The 20,850-nt window shown below is 38.1% G+C and overlaps 1 protein-coding gene across 4 annotated transcripts in view; it reads left to right on the top strand.

Annotated features, from left to right (window-relative positions):
- Nucleotides 1-20,850, top strand: part of NETO1 (neuropilin and tolloid like 1) — a 112,801-nt gene that overhangs the window by 49,667 nt on the left and 42,284 nt on the right. For all 4 annotated transcript variants that reach the window (XR_009345980.1, XM_059140189.1, XM_059140190.1 and 1 more), the window contains exons 5-6: nucleotides 14,482-14,523; nucleotides 14,642-14,769. Coding sequence is in view for 3 of the 4 variants with exons in the window: in XM_059140189.1 (XP_058996172.1) it covers nucleotides 14,482-14,523; nucleotides 14,642-14,769 (170 nt within the window). In the remaining variant the exon portion in view is untranslated. The remainder of the gene's footprint in view (nucleotides 1-14,481; nucleotides 14,524-14,641; nucleotides 14,770-20,850) is intronic.

Below are 20,850 nucleotides of genomic sequence, written 5' to 3' on the forward strand. Positions count from 1 at the left end.
CTTGATGACAAGACCTGTGAGCTAAAAAGTCATGTTATCTGCACCTCCCCCCTCCCCCCCTAGGTCCCACCCAATGTGCAACGGTAAAATCAGGATGGAAAACCGTAATGCTCACTCCCATTAGAAGAGGGAAATTGGGAGGCTCACAGTAGTGTCACCCATGGTAATTCTAAAATCCAGCCTGACCTAAGTTACCAATCCTCTGATTGGCAGTAGGGACTTTTACTTATTTGGGGTCCTTTCCCTTTGGGTGCCTGGAGTGGCTCTGGCCTCTGGACTCTGAGCTCTGATTTTGGAGTCCTCTCTCCTTCCCCATTCAAAGTGCCCATGTTCACAGCGAGTAGGTTTCTCAGCATTCTTCCTGACTGACTATAGGGGGTTACCACACTAGAGGCCTCTTTTCATGTTGAAGTTTCTCTGTCGCTTTGAATCAAAGCTGCTGTGAGAGTCATCAGAGCGTCGAGGTTTACTGTGTAACACAACATGATCCACTCCAGCATGCTTTGAGAAGATGCGCTAAAGATCCTCTGAGCCTGTTGCCGAGATGAGCGGCCCTTCCCATCTTTCCACAGTGAGCCGAGAGCCACACAGCTGTTCTGCTCTCCCATTAAGGAGAGGGTCCGCTGCCGCACTCTGGATCGATCTTTGCCCCCCAGTTGTGTTTTACTTTTAGGATAATGTCCAGGTCAGAGAAGTAAGAAATAGACAATAATGGCGCCCTGAGTTGGCAAAGTCTCCCCTTGTTTCTGATGAAAGTTTCTTCTCAGGTCGATCTGTATCATATGCACTTACAAGAAAACATTTGGCACTTTCAACATTCTTTCTGGAAATCTCCTTAGTTTAACCTCTCTCAAGTTCACAGAGTCTATCTTCCATGTTACCCAGGCAACAATGCTACACATGCCACTTCCAACCATGAAATGACCCAGCTGTCTGTTAAGAGTCTAGTAAAATTTTTCTAACCGTTCTTCCAGCTCTCTTTGATAGTTTTCTCAAGGGCTTTCTGACCTTCAACCACTATCCAGTTCCAAAGCAGAAAATGGAATTCTTTTTAAATGGAGCAGTAGCAGTGTCCACTACCATCAGCATGGACAAAAGTTCTCATTGTCCCAAACCCTCACAAAGCTTGATGCTGTCAATCTTAGTCTACTTTTCTGGTTAGTTAGCTGTGTAATGGGATCACATAGTTGTTCTAATTAGTGTTCAATTCTTCATGATTAATAAGATTAAGTATCTTGCATTCTGTTTTCTGGACACCTGGATTTCTTCTTGCATGAAATATCTGTTTAGAATTTCGCCCATTTTATATGGTGCTGTCGCTCACATACTGTCAGTCTGTAGATATTCTAGATATCAGGATTTGAAGGTTATATGTGTTGAATAATGTCTTCTTGCAGGTGTGACTTGGGTTGGCACCCGCTTCTTCCAGCACGCCCCATATGTCATCCCAGTGTCTTCTGGATTCTGTTAAACATAAGTAGGTGCTCCTTTCTCTCTGGCTGTTTTAAATATTTTCTCTCTCTATCTCTCTCAACAGCTTTTAAAGCTCTGAATAATTACTTCTTTAAATATTGTATGCTCTCTATTTTCTTCTTTCTTTCTAGAAATCTGATATGATCAGTATTTCTCCCTCTGTCCATTTATTCCCACCCAGAGGTGAAATTTTGGGGTCATATGGTGATTCTGTTTTTAATTTTTGAGAAGCTGCCATACTGTTGCCCACTGGAGCTGTACCATTCGACATTCCCCCCAACAGTGCATGAGAGACCCAGTTCTTTCAGATGCTCACCGATACTTGTCATTTTCTGTTATTGAGAGTAGCCATGCTAATGGGCATGAGCTGGTATCTCATTGTAGTTTCGTTTGGTTTCCCTAATGATTAATGTGTGATATTGAGGATCCTCTCATATGCTTATTGGGTATTCATGTCTTCTTCGGAGAAAGGTCTATTCAAGTCATTTGTCCATTTTTGCATCATGAGCTGTTAGGTTTTATCGGTGGTATTGTTGCATTTTAGGAGTTCTCTATACATGCTAGACCTTAGTCTCTTATCAGATACCTGCATTGCAAATATTTTTTCCTGCTCAGTGAGCTGATTTTTTTTCTGTTGATATTCTTTTGATGCATAAATTTTTTCAAGTTTCATGACGTCCCTTTGTTCATTTTTTCTTCTGTTTCTTGGGTCTTTGGTACCATATTCAACAAATCATTGCCAAAGTCAATGTCATAAAGAGTTTAAGCAATGTTTCCTTCTATAAGTTTTATATTTTTAAGTCTTACAATTAAGTCTTTGATATATTTCAAGTAAATTTTTGTACATGTTAGATAAAGGTCTGAATTCATTACTTTGCATGTGGATATCCAGCTTTCCCAGAACCATTTGCTGAAACAACTGCCCTTTCAACACTAAATGTCTTGGCATCCTTGTCAAAAATCATTTGACCTTATATGAGAGAATGTATTTCTGCCTTTTATGTCAATTTTAGCTCAAATATTCACAAAGTACCATAGGGAGGAGGGATAAGACAAAGAGATTGCCTAGGCTTCTGATATCCTAAAGTGATGAATGCCAGAAATAAGAAGACCATGGCAGACTGGAAAGGAAGGTTAGTAGTCAAAGATTTTACAAAGAATAATTGAAAGCTCTTGGTGATGTTTTGTTTTGTTTCATTTGAAAGCAAAGGTGTGAAGGAGTCAGGTTATTTTGTTTTAGAAATTTCAGCTCAGGTAATTAGGAGAAGGCCAGTAATTAATAAAAATTAAATGAAAAGTCTAGAGGAATAAAACTGATGGCATCCCATCAGTCACACTCTCTGACTTAAAATAAGAGAGACCTAATTGTCTCCTTTCAATTTAAAATTTATGATATTGATTTATATTGTGTTAGACCATTACTTTGGGGAAACCTTCCATTATTTTCACACCTCTTAATGAAATAACTTTAGATGCTCTTATATTTGAATGACAGAAAAATGAGCAAAGGGAGAGCAGATTTAGCAAGTGTCTCAATAAACAGCTGGGTCTCAAACTGCAGTCTCCAGGCAAATGAAGCATTTTCAGGTTTTGATAATATAGCATCAGCTTTACAATTACATGAATATTTCTTAAATGCCAATGAAAACAAATGTCAGTACAGCACTATTAAGCCTTCTAAGACTTCCATTTTGATGGACATACTAATAGTATTTGATCTAGGCTAGAAAAGCATTTGATTCTTACAATCTTTGGATGAGCAATCTTTTGGATGAGACCAAGTGGACCCTGACTGCCCAGCTCTGTCTGGAGCTCCAGGATCTATAATTCTCTCCAGTTCCCAAGATGGAAGCTAAACTTCCCATAAATAATGGTTTCTCAGAGGAGGAAGAATTTAAGAAGCTGTATTTTAGCTTTCTTAACATGTGGTTCAAGACTAGATACCTGACTGATCACTTACATTCTCAAATGAAATACTCATTAAAAAACATTGGTTTCAGACACCCATTCCAACCTTCAGAATCTCTGTGGTATTGGAGAAATTAATTCCAGGGGGATGACAAGAAATGTGAGAAGTGGAAATGAAATGATCCTGCATTTTTATTTTTGTAATCGTTTAATCTCCCTAGACTTAAGTGGACCAAAGTTACCTGCTAGTGGAGAAGGCAAGTACATGGTGAGATGTCCAGTTCTCTGACAGGTGTGTGCTTCTAGGAGAAGTCCTCTGAGATCACCAGCTGTGACAGAGGCACAGTGCTTTTTTCAGTGGCTTCATACATATTCAGATAAGCTCAATTTTATCATCATCTAAAATTAAGGTATAAATTTTGAGCTAAATTGACATAAAAGGGCTTTTTATACCTCGTATATATTGTCATATGTTAAAGGAAAAGTGGAGGCCTGGGCATTTACCATCTATCTATCCTTATTTGGATATTTGTGAATATTCAGTAGGAACTATGTTATTAGTTTTCTGCAGGAATTCTCCAGCTGATCCCAGGCATTTGAGGAAGACTGATGAAATCCTCATCTACCCCAAAGTTAGATGCTACCCAGTAGAAATACGTGCAACATGCAGAATCGTCAGGGAGGTTACAACAATGGAATTTGACTTGTAAATAAGGATTTAGAATAACAATAATATTTTAGGTACATTTTAAAAACAATATTTGAGGTATTTTTTATTTATTTACCATGCAGGAGCTTAAATTTTGGTGTGTCTGGATGGGATAACTTATGTCACATTTTATACTTTAGGAAATCTGTATCCTATCCATTATTTAGCTGATTTTCATAAGTTCTCTGCTTGGTACCAAGTTGGCTGATATTTTTATCATAATTTTTTTTTTTTTTTTTTTTTTTTTTAGAGAGGAGGCAATTAATATCTTAGAAGGTAGAATTCTGCCAATAATTGTTGTTACATAACACAGGTTAAGCATCATTAAATCTTTCTGGTGATTTTTTAAAAAATGAAATTAGTATTTGACCTCCTTTTTGATTATATATTTTAGATTTGCTTTTAGGGCCATTTTGCTTAACATAATATTGTTTCAGAGTTGTTGTTTTTTTTTAATTTTTTCATTGACTGGAATATCATTTTTTGTCCTTTTAATCTCAGTCACTCCACATCAGTATGCATTGCACATACATGGCTTTTATAAAAAGTATGTGACTGGATTTTGTGGATTTGAAGGATGGCTAGAGTCAGTGATTCTGACCTTGGTCCAGAAAGATGAGATGTGTGGGTTAAAGTAAGGACATACTTCCTTTTAAAGACAGAACATGGTAACTCAACTCTTCATCCCGATGGGCAGGAATGCATCTGTTTAGATAATTCCATGGGCCTCTCCAGGATGGATCAAGAGAAACCTCATGCATGCGTTCATGACAATCTACTGGCAGGGGCAGAACTTGGCACTCTGCATTTGCTCGTTTTTTCCAGTCCCATGATGGCTCCACTTGCCCAAGTGCACTGCTGGCGTCTGGCATGAAAACTCTAGTGTCCTTGCCAAGGGCACCAACAGAGGACGCTCCCACAGTCTCCATTTAGAGGCCATTCCAGCTCTATTTAGAACCAGTGAAGGCTCATCAAATCCACTGGAAGCATGGAAGATCTTGTCTTGAAGCCACGTTTGTATGGCTTGTGCAGCTTTATGATGTCCGCAGTATATATAGTGAACTGTAACTTGCAAGACTTCCTCATGGTTCTTGCATTTATATTTTTAAATAAGATTGAGAAGACATAACTTTTTCTTATATGCATTTTTCATTTTCAGTGACAATTTGTTAAGCATATAGTGACACAGTGGGATAAAAGAGGTTGGTGTGAGGCTTGCGCCAAACTCTAGCATGCTCACGCATGTGCACACACACACACATACACACAACTTGTGGTGCCACCCCTACTTTCAGCTGTTGGCATGTTAGAGCCAGGAGTACCTTACTCCTCTGTAGCTGAGTGTCGCGCTTGCTAGTCCGAGGCCCAGACCCTCACTTCCTCCTCATGATGTCATTTCCTACTCTCTCTTCAGGTGTGAAACCTCAGATGCAAGTCCCACACCACCTGCCGTGATATTTGCTCTAAACTCTTCTGTGGTCAAGAATTCCACCTTTCCGTTATTCCTATGAAATAACACTTTATTTTCTTTAAATACTTTATTTATTTGAGAGAGTGAACGAGGGAGAGAGCACAAGCAGAGGGGATAGGCAGAGGCAAAGACGGAAGCAGACTCCCTGCTGAGCAGGGACACCCCCCTGACTTGGGGCTCCATCCCAGGATCCTGAGATCATGACCTGAGCTGAAGGCAGATGCTTAAATGGCTGAGCCACCCAGGCGCCCCTAAAATAACACTTTTAAAAAATTAGTTCTCTTGAGTGCAGTTGACACACAATGTTACATTAGTTTCATGTGTACAGCATCGTGACTCACCTTCTATATGCAACACCCTATGCTCCCCTTCAGTGCAGCTCCCGTCTGTCACCATACAGTGTCATCACCATATCATTCACGATTGTCCCTACGCTGTGCCTTTTATTCCTGTGGCTTATCCATTCCATAACTGGAAGCTTGTGTCTTCCTTGTGTATATGGATAAACATTGCTGGGTGTTGGGAAAGCAGTAAACATGAAATTGTTGAGAGGAGGAAACGGGCATGGGCAGTGTTCATTCAGGGGCGTCTGGGTGTCTCAGTCAGCTGAGCGTCTGACTCTTGGTTTTGGCTCAGGGCGTGATCTCAGGGCTCTTGAGATTAGGCCCCGTGTCACCAGCCTCCGTGCTCGGCAGGGATCTGCTTGAATAGTCTCTCTCTCTCTCTCTCTCAGCCCCTTCCCCTGCTCTAGTCCTCTCCCCTTCTCTCAAAAATAAATAAAGGAAATTTTTTTTGTTAAAAAAAGGAAATGCTCATTCACTGACAGGGCTGGCACCACAGCTATGCCAGCAAGAAATGTCTTACTAGACCAGTTCTATAAAAAAGATGGTTCAAAAGACGGATTTGTTCATCTGAGGTTTCATGTCATTTAGGGTCTATGAAGCGAATGAGCGAATAGGAGCTTCTGAGGCAAGGAGGCAGGGGGCAGGGGGCAGGGGCAGGGGGCAGGGGCTGCTACTAATCCACCAGGAACTTCCCGGCTTCCTTTGCATTCAATATTCAAACACCAAATACCAGTTTTAGACAATCTAGGTTTTAAAATTTGTCTTTATTACTCTTTTGGTCTTCTGATGATTTCTTCTTCCTTTCTTCTTACAAGTGTTTTCTTTATTCTGTATAGTAAATGCACATTTTCCCCATAGAACAATACTATTATCTGGTGACTATAAAAAATATTGTAAAATCCTGTTTAATGTGAGCACAAGCAAAATCCAGATTCTTTGCATACATTTTATTAAAAAGAGTTATGTTTCCTCAATATATTTAAAAATGTGAATACGAGCAACATAAGAAAACTTTCTATATTGTATCTAAAGAAATAAAATAAGGAAACAAAAGATCCGTACAAGCCCATGCAAATATCAATAATATTTTAAAGGGCTTGCAAACTTCCTTCCTGAAATTCTTTACGTTTTGATTTCTAAAATCCACGTATGAGTAAATTTTACGTTAAGTCAGAAGTCATAGTATATAAACTTGGTGCCAACATTAAAACCCTTAGGAAGAGAAACTCTCTGTGAAGATGTATGCCAACCTTATACTTATAGATAACAGCAACCTTAAAAAGGTCTAAAGTATTATACTATGAATTTTATGTTAAAGCAATGTTGCTTCTAGACAAGAGTGAAATAAATCAGATAATATGATGATGCAATAGTATGTTGTCAAGATTTTTTGCAATTGCTTTTAAAATTGCATTTTAAGTTCAGTTAACTAATTGTAAAACCCCAAAGCCAGTGGTTTTTCAGTCTTGAGTAGGAAGCTGGAAGCCAAGGTTGAGATGTGTTCCAGATGGGTAGAGAAGGGTGGAGACATCGAAGTGGCCATTGGAATGGCAGTTAGTTTCCATGCCAGAGTTGACAGAATAAGGATATATCCAGAGATATTTCAGGACTTTCCCAAGTAAATAAACAGAAGTGGAGATATTATGTAGCTTATGACATAATTCAAAATGTGTGAGAGTGGGGAGTTTGAGGGAAATATTGACTCACATTCTCTAAGACTATCCGGTTAAGTAGTTGAGCTATGCCTATATCCAAGTACTGAAGTTACGCCTTTTAATCAGAGGGTTTTGTAGTTCTGGTAACATGGCCAGGTCAGGCAATTCCATTTTCCCATAAACTGCTGTTCAAGGACTAGCTCTGTGTTTTGTGATATAATGGCATCCGTGAGTTGTAAAAGCCTAGACCAACAATACTTTCAACTCAGGAAAAGGAAGTTTCGGGCATATTAAATGAATGGTTCAATGTTAAAGTTAGCTATAAAGCTGTTTAGGTTTTAGGTCAAAACAAGTTGCATTTTTCTAAAGTAACTGAACCAACATTTTGTCCATTTATGAAATGAAGATACCTCTGATTTTGTTCAGTGATAGTCTAATCAGATAGACATTAATTTACTGAAAGTCCATCTACAATATGGCTTGTAGATGTAAAACATGTTAAAGGCATTGATTGATATTAACATATTAATAAATATTAAAACTTTCTTTTGAATATGAAATAAATGTATCACACAGTCCTGAATTAATAAATTACAACTTTGAATTTTGTTGGAAGAAGACATTTACCCATGATACAAAGGTGGGGTGACAGGGTCAAACTGCAATACTTTAGTCTTAAAACCCCTATCATTTCTTATGAAATATCGAAGACCTCAAAGTGCTTTGGCTTATATGGCCATATCAGTCAATTCTTATTATATTAGACATTCAAGCTGATAACATTTTAAATAGATATTTTTTAATTCATAGAAAAATTATACTGTGGTAACATAAAAACATGTTAAAGGCATTGATTGATATTTACATATTAATAAATATTAAAATAATAATTAGAAGAATTACATTTTTCTACATTTTTGGAAACCTACTTAGTGTCTGGCTTATTAAAAGATAACTAGATTCTCACATCCACTTCATTAAATGCATCACAGTGCATTCATATGGTTGAAGTAAATGAAGAAAATTCAGCCTCACAGAGATGGGTAGTTGAAAAAAGGAGGTGTATTGTCATAGCCTTTTCAGATGAATACTACCTCAAACCTCAAAAAGTGATAGTTTCTTAAAGGTTAGTTGCAACGAGGAATGTGAAACTGTATCAATGAAGTTCTTGTGTTCTATTCATTAACATCTGTCTATGGCATTTTTATCCATACAGGATTTCTTAAGGTCATGCATTACTCTTTAACAATTATTGGATCACTGTAACGCAGATCTTCCAAATGTTGATCCATTTCATTATTGAACATCAAAAATCACATTTGTTCATTTACTCAACAATCACATTTAAACATGCTTTAAGTACTGAGAAGCTGTCAGATACACAGTGATGGATATGATTTTCCTTGCTTGAAGCTTGCATTTGATCATTGGCAGCAAATATTGTCAGTTGTTTTTCTTAAAGTCAACAAATTCACTATGTGCATTCTGCAGAAAAGACATGTATTCAAAATTTTAGATTTAAAAAAATAGCACTTTTTCATCGAGGAGATTTTTAAGCAAATAGTTCTCTACCCCCACAAATGCATGGGCACGAATTATACAATAAATACTATGGCTATGGTTTGGTTCCATTGTCTTGGAGCCTGTTTAGGCATCAGCAGTTTATTTACCGTTGCTTTTGCACCGTCGATGCAAATGTCAACACAGATGTTCCAGCATAATTCATAAATTCAAAAGTTTTCCAACAATTTGAATATTTCAGCACAACTAGCATTTGCTGCCAAGCATTCTTGTAGAAGAAGGTCGTTGATGATTGGCTTACAGTGACACTGGATGAACTCAAGCAAAAGAAGCAAGTTCACCCATGTCTGTACATCTATTTGTTACACAAAAATAAAATTCTCTAGACAAGATGTTAAGTTTTTCTTCTTGTTTAAAACTACAACTTTAAATCAGCAAGTTGCTGTCCGACCGGAAAGCAGCAGACTCCTGTTTTTTGTTGTTTTTTCATTTTTTTTCTGATTACCCATCCAGTAGACATCCATCAATGGCAGCCATGCACTGTCTTCTCAGTCTGGCCTCTCTCGTGTGTGCTTCTCCAGCCAACACAGGACAATAACTTTCTTTGTAAGATGTCTAAGGGACTTTATCAGTTTTAGTTTCAAAAGTGTAATATAAGACTTTTAGCTTTTGAAGAACTGATTATGTCTGCATTTGAAATATTCATTACTTCTTAAAAAATTATTTATCTCAAAATAATGTTGCAATCAAACTGTCACAATAAAATTACTAGAAAATAAATAACAATAAAACAAATTATTACCATCTATAAAGCTGAAGAGATGATCGCTTTTGTCATATTTTCATTTCTTATGGACAGCTTTCCCATCTTATTGGGAGTAGATTTCTCCTCTTCATGAGTAAGAGGCCTCTTTGGAATATTAGTGTCTCCTTTCTTCAGCTTTAGAAATAAACTGTGTAAGGACAGGTGGAGACAGGAGGCTGTCAGTCTCCTCCATCTCCAACAAATGTCTCCCTGCACAGGAAGAAGAATACATTAAAGATATATTTCTTTTATTTCAGGGAGCATATTATGGAATTTCATAATAGTCATAGTTAGATGAAAATTTTAAAATTAGGAGAAAATTTAAAATATTTTAAATATGTATATAATTATAAAATAAGACGAAAATTGCCTAAATTCTGGTTGTGCTTCCATGTATGTTAGAGATATAACTCTAAATTTCATAATAATAGTGTCTTGGACAGAATGAGATTACAGAGATTACAGGAGGGAAAAGTGAACCAAGCCAGTAAGTGTCCAGTAAAATTATTAAGAATTAACTGGGATTAATCTCTGGAAATGTACATCATTTATACCCTAAATTCACTACCTTAAGAATGTTCTTGGAAATGCAAGCAAATATTTCAGTAACCATAGTAGTGATAATGTCATCAAACAGCATGTAGGGTCTGGAAACCACCATACATATTTATTTAGATGGTGTTCTGTATTCTGTGTATGGCTTTTGAGGTGGACCCTGGAAAGGAGGAAGAGGGAATGGAGAATTGTTTCAAGTAGTTTTTATGGCTCAACCTTCAAGTGAAGTTCAGCCATTTTGTCCACATTTCACTGGGCAGAACTCAGCCACACAGCTACTCACAACTGTAAGGGGGGCTGGGGAGTGTAGTCAGCTGGTGCCCAGAAGGAAAGAGACTCGGGTTTTGTGGATTAGAGATTAGTCCTTAATATAGCTTCTAATTCGATAATTTACTGTGGGAGCCTCTGATTTGGAAAGAGGTACTTATATGTGTTGTAAATACATCAACAGTATAAGAAAATCAACCTGGTATAAAATCACTGTATTTTTTATATTCACAGAAAAATACATTAAATTCAAAAGTATTAATGGAGCTCCCACTATGTCCAAGTGGTATTCTAGGTCTTGGAGACAAGGAGCAGTAGACAAAAATCCCTTAGAGTGTGCTTCCTTATAGTCTGGTGAGAGTCGACGGCCAATAAGAAAGTAAACCAATAGTAAAACAATAGTGGATTTTGATAAAAGAGACCATGAAGGAAGAAAATAAAGTAAGAGGTAGAGTTATTTTAGAGAGGTTTATGAAGGAAGGTCTTTTGAGAAGACGGTTCAGGTTCTCCAGTCATGAGCTGAAGAAGGGGAAGGATCCAGCTGTGCAAAGAGCTGCAGGGGGCGGGGGCAGCGTGGAGGGAGCAAACAGCAGGTTCTGAGTGCGGAGGAGCAGCCTCAGGTGCCGGAGGAACAGGAAGGCTCCCCGTGTTTTGAGAGATGACAGAAAAGTCTAGAGCCTGTGGTACATTGGGCCAGGGGGTCAGGGGCAGGAACACAGAGAATTACTGTCCTTTAGAAAGATCTGTGGTTTTGGTTATGGGGAGTGACAAGCCAGGTGAGTATAACGATTTGGTTTATATTTTTAAAAAGTTTATTTGGGTTGCTTCGTGGAGAACATTTTGGGAAGGTCTAGAGTAGAAGGTGGCTTCCTGAGTCTAACCTCACTGTGCCGCTGCATAATCATTTCTGTCATTGCCCACGAACAACCTGGGGCAAAAACCCCCCAAACAACAACAACAACAACCAAAAAAACCCCAAAAACAAAAAACAAAAAACACAACTACAACAACAACAAAAACCCCACTAATCTTGGTGTTCTTAAACTTGGTGTAGGCTGCTTTAAAAAAATTATTGTATTGTTTATTTTCTATTTTGCAGGTCATAGGCCCATCTGTTATTGTGACTGTGCTATTACTGGTGGTTCATTCAAATGGAAGTACAGAAACAATTTCTCCCTCTCTCCCCCCGCCTTTTCCTAACCATCAGTGCTCTCACCATTAATTTAAAGACAAAAATAAATTTTCAACTCCCAGAACTGGCATTTCTCTCAACATTGTCTAGCACAAGTTATAAAAATGACAAATGTTAGCCTTCAAACCAGAAAATGGAATACCAGCTACATTTCCACTAGAATCATAGGAACAGTCATGCCGGCTGAAACATTCAAACCTATAATGACTATTATTAAATGTTATGTAAAATAGTGAAAGGGACATAATAATGAAGAATCTGCAACACTGAGGTGGACAAGCTTGATGTAAAAGTGAGGGGGAAATATTGGGTCTCTTCAATACCAAGAAAACTGCTTAGTGGTGACCACCAGTATGAATAATTCTATACAAAACATAGTTCTTTTGTTGTACACAGTAGGTATTAAATATACACTTTTTTAAGGGGCACCTGGGTAGCTCAGTTGGTTAAGCATCTGTCTCTTAATTTCTGCTCAGGTCTGATCTCAGGGTCATGAGATGAAGCACTGTGTTGGTCTCTCTGCTCAGCAGGGAGTCTGCTTGAGATTCTCTCTCCCTCTCTCAAATTTTATATATATATATATATATATATATATATATTATAATATATATAATATATAAAAACTCAACATATATATGATATATATACTGTGTATATATATTATATATATATATAATATATATATATAAAAGAATAACCAAATATCCATTAATTTAGATAAAGGCAAAAAAAAATCCACTTGGGGATCTCCTGATCCAAATGAACGATGTGGCCCTCCTCTCTTCATCTTCCAGGGAAGTTGCACACAGTTGCTTCTTCCTGCCGCCTTCCCTCACTCTCTACCTTTTCTTTCCTCCCGTCTTTCTTTCCTTCCTTCCTTCCTTCCTTCTTTCTCCCTTCCTCCCCACCCCCATCCCTTCCTTCCTTCCTTCTGAAAGGTAAAAGAAATGTCTTCAAAATAATTCTACAAAGGAGTTTATATCTCAATTCAAAATATATTCCCGCATTGCAATAGTGTTCTATGATAAAGTGAACCTGGGTAGTGGACCTGACTGAATGGTGGCCTTAAGCCAGGCCTTTCAGTTTCCATATATCAGTATGTATTATTGCTTAAGAAAATAAGGGGGGAAAAGCTGTAATGGAAATAAGTACAGCGATACAGTCACTGGAAGTCACGGGCTTGGCATCTCCAAGCACACGGACATAGAAAGGAGCATCCCTAGATGCACATCGCATCTATGCACACACAGTCTTGATGTCCAGAAATTAGTGCCTCCTGAGAGTGCTGCCCTTTCATATTTCAGCCCTAGACTCCTGTCGCGCAGTGTCTCTCAACATATTTTTAACTTTGTAAGATTTATTTATAGCCAATACCTTAATAGTATAAAGAAATTAAATTTCACAGTCTTCTTTTAAATTGGATGCCATGTGTCTCCAAGAAAAATTTTTGTAGCCTTTAATGCCTTTATCCTTAAGGAAAAGAAAATCCAATTCAAAGTAACTGAAATTATAAGGACGTACATTGTTTCAAAAAGCAAAAGGGGGAGGGACGTGTGACTACAGGTTAGTTGAATACAGTGCCCCAGTGATGTCCGTAAGGATTTGCGTTCTCCAGGTTTCTATTCTGCTCCCCCTTGAGAGTTAGCATCTCCTCACGTTAGTGCCTGCCAACATCATAAGCTGACCACTGTGCATGATCCCAAAGGGACCCCATACAAGCCGGATCACAGAGGAAGCCAGAAAACTATATGCCTTGTTTCTTCTTATTACTGAAGAAAACTTTCTCAAAAGTCCTTCAAAAGACAGAGGTCTTTGTTTTCTGCTTACCATTACATTTCACTGGTTGCATACCTATCTCAAAATCAATTTTAGGGAATGGAAGCAAGCCTACCATGATGGCTTTTAACACCTGGGATGCTTCTGAGGATCATGATAAGTCAAACTTCCTCCAAGTACATGAGCAGAGGACACATACGTGGACCTGGGATGGGGTGAGGGGAAAGCCAGAGAGGGAACTGGCTTTGAGAGGACCCAGCGTATACTGAGGAACACTTTGGAAGCTCGCATGGACTAAAAAATTAAGGAAAAGTGTCTTCTGGAAACAGGATAGTGCATTCTGCTGCAGGACGGAGGCCCTCGGTTTCACAGATGAAATTTGCACTTCCAGTATTTCAGTGGCAAAGAAAATTGTGTTTCAACAACTTATAAAATCTGTTAAATCCAAACAAATGATTATATGTGTCATAGATGGAAGTTTACTCATAGCTTGACTTACCTATGGATACATTTTAAAAACCATCTTGAGGTAATGAATAATATTTTTACTTGATGCCTAGATGATGAATGGCATTGGAAGGTTTTTAAAAATGGCTTCTTGTGTGGTGATAAAAATGCTGTGATAAAATTCTGTTTTATAAATTAACATTTCAATCATAACATTATCATGCATTTTGTTTATCCACTTAAGTTCTCTTAATATATTTTTTGGCAGATTCTTGAATAATTTAATGGTATATTACGCACCATCATTTTAAGGAATAAATGCAGAATAAGACTAATTATCTTTTTCTCAATTTTTAAGATCCTGACTTCAAGGACCTTGGAGTTTTGAAACCATTACCAGGTCGGTAAAATAGATACTCGATAATGTTCAAAGGTCTTTGTTTTCTGCTCTGAAATATACTTTTGGTTTATTATTCAAGCTCCATTTTTGTGTGTTTGTTTGGCATTTCATTATTTAGCATGTGAGTTTGAGACGGGCGGTCCTGAAGGAATTGTGGAATCTGTACAAATTATGAAAGAAGGCAAAGCTTCTGCTAGTGAGGCTGTGGATTGCAAGTGGTACATCCGGGCACCTCCACGATCCAAGGTCAGTCTGAAGGTGAAAACATTTGACAGTCAGCTTGGGAAGTATGTGGAGCACGCATTGCTTTGAACCAACTGGACATACTTAGTGAGTTTCAGAGTGCAATCGTAAGCTTTCGTTTTATTTTAGTTTGTAATGCAACTTGTCTTACCCCATCCAAGGAAATTTTTGATGCCATAAATAAAACGGAGAAGGTGCTTTGAAAAGATCACCTGGACAAGAGACCCTAAGGTGACAACCCTCCCTCTCTGGAAAATGGATTGAAATTCTATACCTAAGTATAATCACATTTATGCCTGTATTGTCAGTATTTGTATTTTGCTCGCTTTTCAACCTAATATCGAATCTTTGGAAGAAATTGTCCAGGCCTTGCAAATACCCCATATCTCTAGCATATAGGATATCTTGTGATAAGGCTGGGGGACAGTGGCGAACAGGACCTGGGAGAGCCTGGCCCAAGCAAAGAGGTCAGCCTGGACTTCACTGCCTCTTAAGCTACTTTTTATTGTCGTTATGAGAACATTTTGGTCTAACATTACCAAGCCCTCCAATGTTCTCATGACAGAGAAGTCAGCAATTTATGTTATCACCTTGACTTTTAAATACTGCAATACGTTTTTTAAATTGTAAATTTACATGCTATTAAACGAAATACATTATGGGTCAGATTCAGACTCAAACCACTATTTTGGAACTACTTCCTTAGAACAACCATATTTATCCTCTTATTGAAATTTTAAGGAATACTGGGGATGGTGACTGTGTCAGTCACTATCTTCAGTGGGGACTGTTGATTATTTGCCAGTCTCCCTTCCTGTATTGCCATTCCTCAGTTATATAGTTTCAACTAAGTCTTATTGATTTATTAGGTTTGTCGTTGACTTTACTGAGGTTGAAACAGTTTGTTATTTAGTTAATAGATTTAGTGGCTCTGTAAAGTCTCGAGCATCATGTTGGAGAGAAGAAGAAAGCATGCCAGCCCCTGCCCTCTTCCTGTTTAATTCTTAGACAAATGTGTAACCAAATAACCCAAGGAATGAGCCATGAGAATTGAGGTGTCCCTAAGGTGTAGTAGAGAGAGGGGGAAGTCACATACACCTGCAGAGGTAAGTCAAATGTGGAATCAAATTCAGCCAGGGTGTCCACTGATTCTCAGTAAGAAACAGCTTTGTGTCAGGTAGATTAGGGAAGCGCTCTCCAGGTAGACGGGAGAGCATTGGGGCCATAGAATCAGCAGACAATTAGGAGTTAGGTAATTGAATGTGACCAAATAAAAGCATGGAGATGAATAAAAGTATGGAGGTCGATGGTGAGTCTTTGAGCCCAAGGGCTGTAAAGAACCTGGATTCATTCCGGTAGCATTAGTGATACACAGATAAGCATGAAGCAGGAAACCGATTTGATCCGATCTGCACTCTGGAAAAAGAGCTTTTCCCTGGGAAGCAGGGACAGAGGCATGAACACTGCAAGAAGAACACTCAGGAGGAAGATACCGCAATGAGCCCCATGGTTGAGGCTAGCGGATGACGGTAGACAGGCCGAAGAAAGATTCAAGATCAACAGAGGAGAATTTGGTGGCTCGATATTCAGGATGTGGGGAGGGATAGAGGCATCTTTGGGGAGGCTGGCATTTCAGGAAGTAGGTTGGTTTTCTTCACTTGATTTTCCCAGGAATCTGTCTCTGGGTCTGCATACGATTTATAAGTGCCGCCCGCTTTGCCCCGACATCGCCATCACAGACATTCAGAGCCACGCTCCCTCTTCCAGCTTTGCCCCTGGTGGGCCTCTTTGCATCTGTGCAAATCTTTGAAAACTTATATTGTATTATCAAGAAAGACCCAGTGATTCCTCCTTTAAAAAAAAAAAATCAAAGACTGTTCGTGACACAAAAGCCAACGCACTCGCTGTATTATAAAGGAGCTAGATTGCAAGTGTTATTCTCTCTTATGTAATCTGTGGGTTCACATGCAAGTGCTATTCATTTTTCTTAAACTCTATGAATGAAAAATGAAAAAAAAAAGTTCTCCAGCTGGAAACATTTGAGCCCCTCCTCATTGCTGTAAGGAGCATCTTTGTCACGGCAGTGTTAAAGAGAGGGCTTTGATGGGAGCGTAAACACAAGTCGTTTTTTTTTTTTTTCCAGCTGGTAAATAGGCTGTCTTTTGTACAATTCCAGAGCAACAATACCCGGTGTACCTGTCTGTTACAGAATTTGGCATTCTGTGACCCAAAGGGGAAGCCGCCTGCAGAGCTGGACAAAGATGACTCTATTGTGACAGGTTTCTCCGTTAAATTAAAGGTTAGAAGATAGGAAGTGGCTTTGAATAACTGTGGAGAAAAGCAAGAACTGGATATGACTGCCTATGTGGGCTTTCTATTTTTGTGGAGTTCCTAACAGCTTATGAGGATAGACTATCAAAGCCCGAATTAAACTTGAAGGGGCTGGTGGTGAATATTTGAGTGATAACTGGGAAATTGAAACATATTCCACAATGCAAGTGCTAAATAGTTTCCCAGGTTTTATTAAAATTTATATCAAGGCTATATTGCTTCTCAGACTTTTGACAAATAGAAAATAGTCATACACATTTAATTAGAATGTGATTAGTCCAGATTTCTTAGAATTTGGCATGCTAGACCCAGAAAGAACGTTGGGATTCTGCTCCTGATTAACTCATTTAACAGATAAATAAGATGAGACATGATCATCAAGTCTTATATGGGCTAATAATGGAATATAGAGATCTCTTTGTTTAGACTCTAGAGCAAGGATGGTGGAAGGGTGTTATGGTATCTTGTCCTGGACCTGGTACAGAAGAGAACCGACAGAAAACAATGTTGGGTGATCATATCATGGTAACTATTTGAATGTCAATTCCCTGAAGGCTGCAGCTTAATGTATCTCTAGATACTCAGCACCGAGTGAAACATCTGTCATTCAGTTAAAACTCATGTAATACAAAACAAACTGATGTGTATCTAGAAAAATGGACATGGTGGCAATCTTCAGACATTTGAAGGACTCTCATATGATGGAGAACAAGAGGATAAGGGTTAATCTGCATGATTTCAAGTACTATAATTTATTTGAATGCTTGAAACTGGAACTATATAGCTTTTGGTTTGATATAAAGAAGGTTTGTCTTTAGTTTTAATAATGGAGCTGCTCAAAAACTGAATGATATTCCATAAGGAGGAATCTAAATAAAGTTTGGCAAATATTTGGTATAATAATTTAAAAGCAAGGTAGTTCTTTAGCATAGATAATATTAAACTCACCTCAAGACTAAAACTTGGTGAGTGTGTGGTAAGTGACTGCCCAAGTATTTGGTCTGTTGGTACAGAGCTAAGGCAAGATTTCAGTCTCCTGACTCGCAGTCCAATGTTGTGTCACCAAACCACACTATTTGAGGGAATTGTCAAATTTGTTAAGATAGAAAAAGAGATAAATCCAAGACTTAGAAAAGTACACAAATGAAGATGATTAACTTAATGATTAAGGTGTTGGGACAATAAAACTCTAGCTTTTAGTAATTACCCATCATTTCAAACTTCACATTAATTTTTAATGTGTTGTTACTCCAGTCAAAAATGTTTTGAATAAAATTAGCATTAAACTTGACAAACATAGTAAGTCAATATTTTATAGTGAAGTTGTTTTAAGGTAAATTATATGATGAACTTAATTGTAGGTGGAATCTTAAAGATGACACCCCAGATTTCTAGCCCAATCAGTGACTATGAATATAAAATATTACATACCTGATTATGTTAAATTATCTGGCAAAAGGGATTTTGCTGATGCAATAAAGGTTACCAATCCATTGGCTCTGGGTTAGTTAAAAGACAGTTTATCTAGGTGAGCCTATTCTAATTACATGAGCCCATTACAAGCTGAATTTTCTCTGGCTGTAGGCAAAAGGGGGAGTCAGAGGAACTAAAAATGTTTTCTAGGAGCTAAACGTGAGCCCTGGTACATGGGCATCAAGGAAACAGGGACCTTGATACCAGAATGGCAAGCTGCTGGGTTTTTCAACTTCCTATGCCCTTAGCAGAGAACACAGTGCAGCCCCCAGTCACTTGCCCTACAGAACTCAGGGAAACTGAATGGGTCTTGTTTAAAGCTACTCTATCTCTGGGAGCTTGTCACCGGCCCGGAGACTAGCAGCAGATGAATAGTAGCGGCTGTGCTTGATCACAGTGATGAGTCCCGGGGCTCTAAACACCGAGCCTTCCTTTATTATCTCCAAAAGTGAAAATAAAAATTCAGTCAACAAAATGGAGATTTTAACTGGCTAGATAACCACCAAGGAACAGCTCATGACTCACTTGGTTTTGAACTGAGATCTCAGTTTTGTACGATCAGATTTTAGAGATGGCGTGTTTTGATACTTGCTTATGCATGCCAGAAAATCATTTTAATATTCCCATCAGGATTTGTTATAGGAGGTATCATTTCAACACTTCAGAGAATATGATGTTGTGATTTTCTCCTCCAAATAAAGGGGATGCTGCTGCTAGCCTCCAGATTCATGGGATATCGAACCTAAAATTCTAAGACCTGGAATGTCCAGTCACAAATCAAACAGTAAACAGGGAAGTTCTGGGCTACACATTTTTTAGAATGTGGCTTTATTTATTAAAGTAGAAAGTATTGAAACCATGGAGAGCATTTCTGAGGCTGCGGTGTGTATTTAATTTGTATTTTCATGGAGAAAACTGTTCTGGCAAGTCTTAAATAATTGCCCCAAACAATGTCTGTTTTCTGCATCTCACTGCAACACAAGGGGAAGGACCAGGTTGAAAGGTTGGTATTTAAATGTTGTTTTTTTTTTGTAAATATATTACTTAGTAAATTGTTAGCTAGATTTACTTGCCTTAAGGGATTCTTCTCTCCATATTAGTGTGATTTAGAAGACAGATATTACTAGAAATTGCTTATGTGTTCTGAAGCTTCTCCGGTCCTATTCAATAAATCATTTTGTCAGCTCAAACCCTGTGATTGATTAGAAAGAAGAATGCATCAAAATGATTCACTGAAAGGAGATTGTAATCTGACCATTTTACTGGAGTTATGTATGATTCTGTTTATCATTTTCCCTTTTTCTCGGCAGAGAGACTAAAGAGCATTCTGTAGTTTTCCACCTTAAATAAAACCCATGTCATTGGGCATTTTCCCCTTTGGTGATCTTATGGCACAAGTTTTAAGCTGGCCAGATATCATTTAAATCCCAATCTAAGGAAGGCTTTTATACGATGTATCCTAGAGCTAGTGTGGGGAAGCTTGGTCACTTCTCTGGCTATGGACAGTTGGCTTTTGCACCGACATCACTGCACCCAGTAAACCAAAATATGCCAGTGGCATATTTTGTATCTTTCCTGAAATGATTTTTTTTAAAATGAAGTTAAAAAAATAATGGAACGCTTCAGAAGTGAATATATAAAATCTAGCGACTAATTGTTCACTTCCTCTATAAATGGTGTCCTAAGAATGGCCTTTAAATATAGAAGGTGCTTAGACCACTGTCATTGAACTTCATGTGAGAATAGCAGTCAGATGCCTCCTATGGAAAAATGTGGATGCTCTCTTGAGCTGTCAGATGAGAAGCCACGGGCTGAATCTGCAAATTGCCTTTCTAACTATAGCAGTGCTCTTCTATGAAACAAACTTCTTTTTAAGAAAATTTAAGACAGCCCTTTCTTTCAGTGGGACACATTTATTTTCCGTGAATCTCATTTTTATCTGGATGGTCAACATGTTTCCTTGCCCCTGTAGGAAAATCAAAATAGTTTGGCTTTGCTGGTTTAGTCATTTATCTGGTTGTGGTTTGTTTTTCTTAAGACAATAATTTTCTTTCTGGAATATAAATCTGTGAGAATTATTAAAAAAAATATACATCAGTCTGCATAGTGTGGTACAAAGGAGGAAACTGTCGGGTGGATCTCCGTTCAGTACTCATCTGTCATCTAAGGGCTTGGGTCACTTTGAAAATTACTTAGTTTCTCCCAGTGTCATCTTTTTCATTTTAAAATGGTTATAACAAGTGTCTGTGGTTGTCGAGAGATTGGAGTGAAATCACGTGT

Source organism: Mustela lutreola, chromosome 11, assembly GCF_030435805.1.
Source record: "Mustela lutreola isolate mMusLut2 chromosome 11, mMusLut2.pri, whole genome shotgun sequence".
Classification (NCBI taxonomy): Eukaryota; Metazoa; Chordata; class Mammalia; order Carnivora; family Mustelidae; genus Mustela; species Mustela lutreola.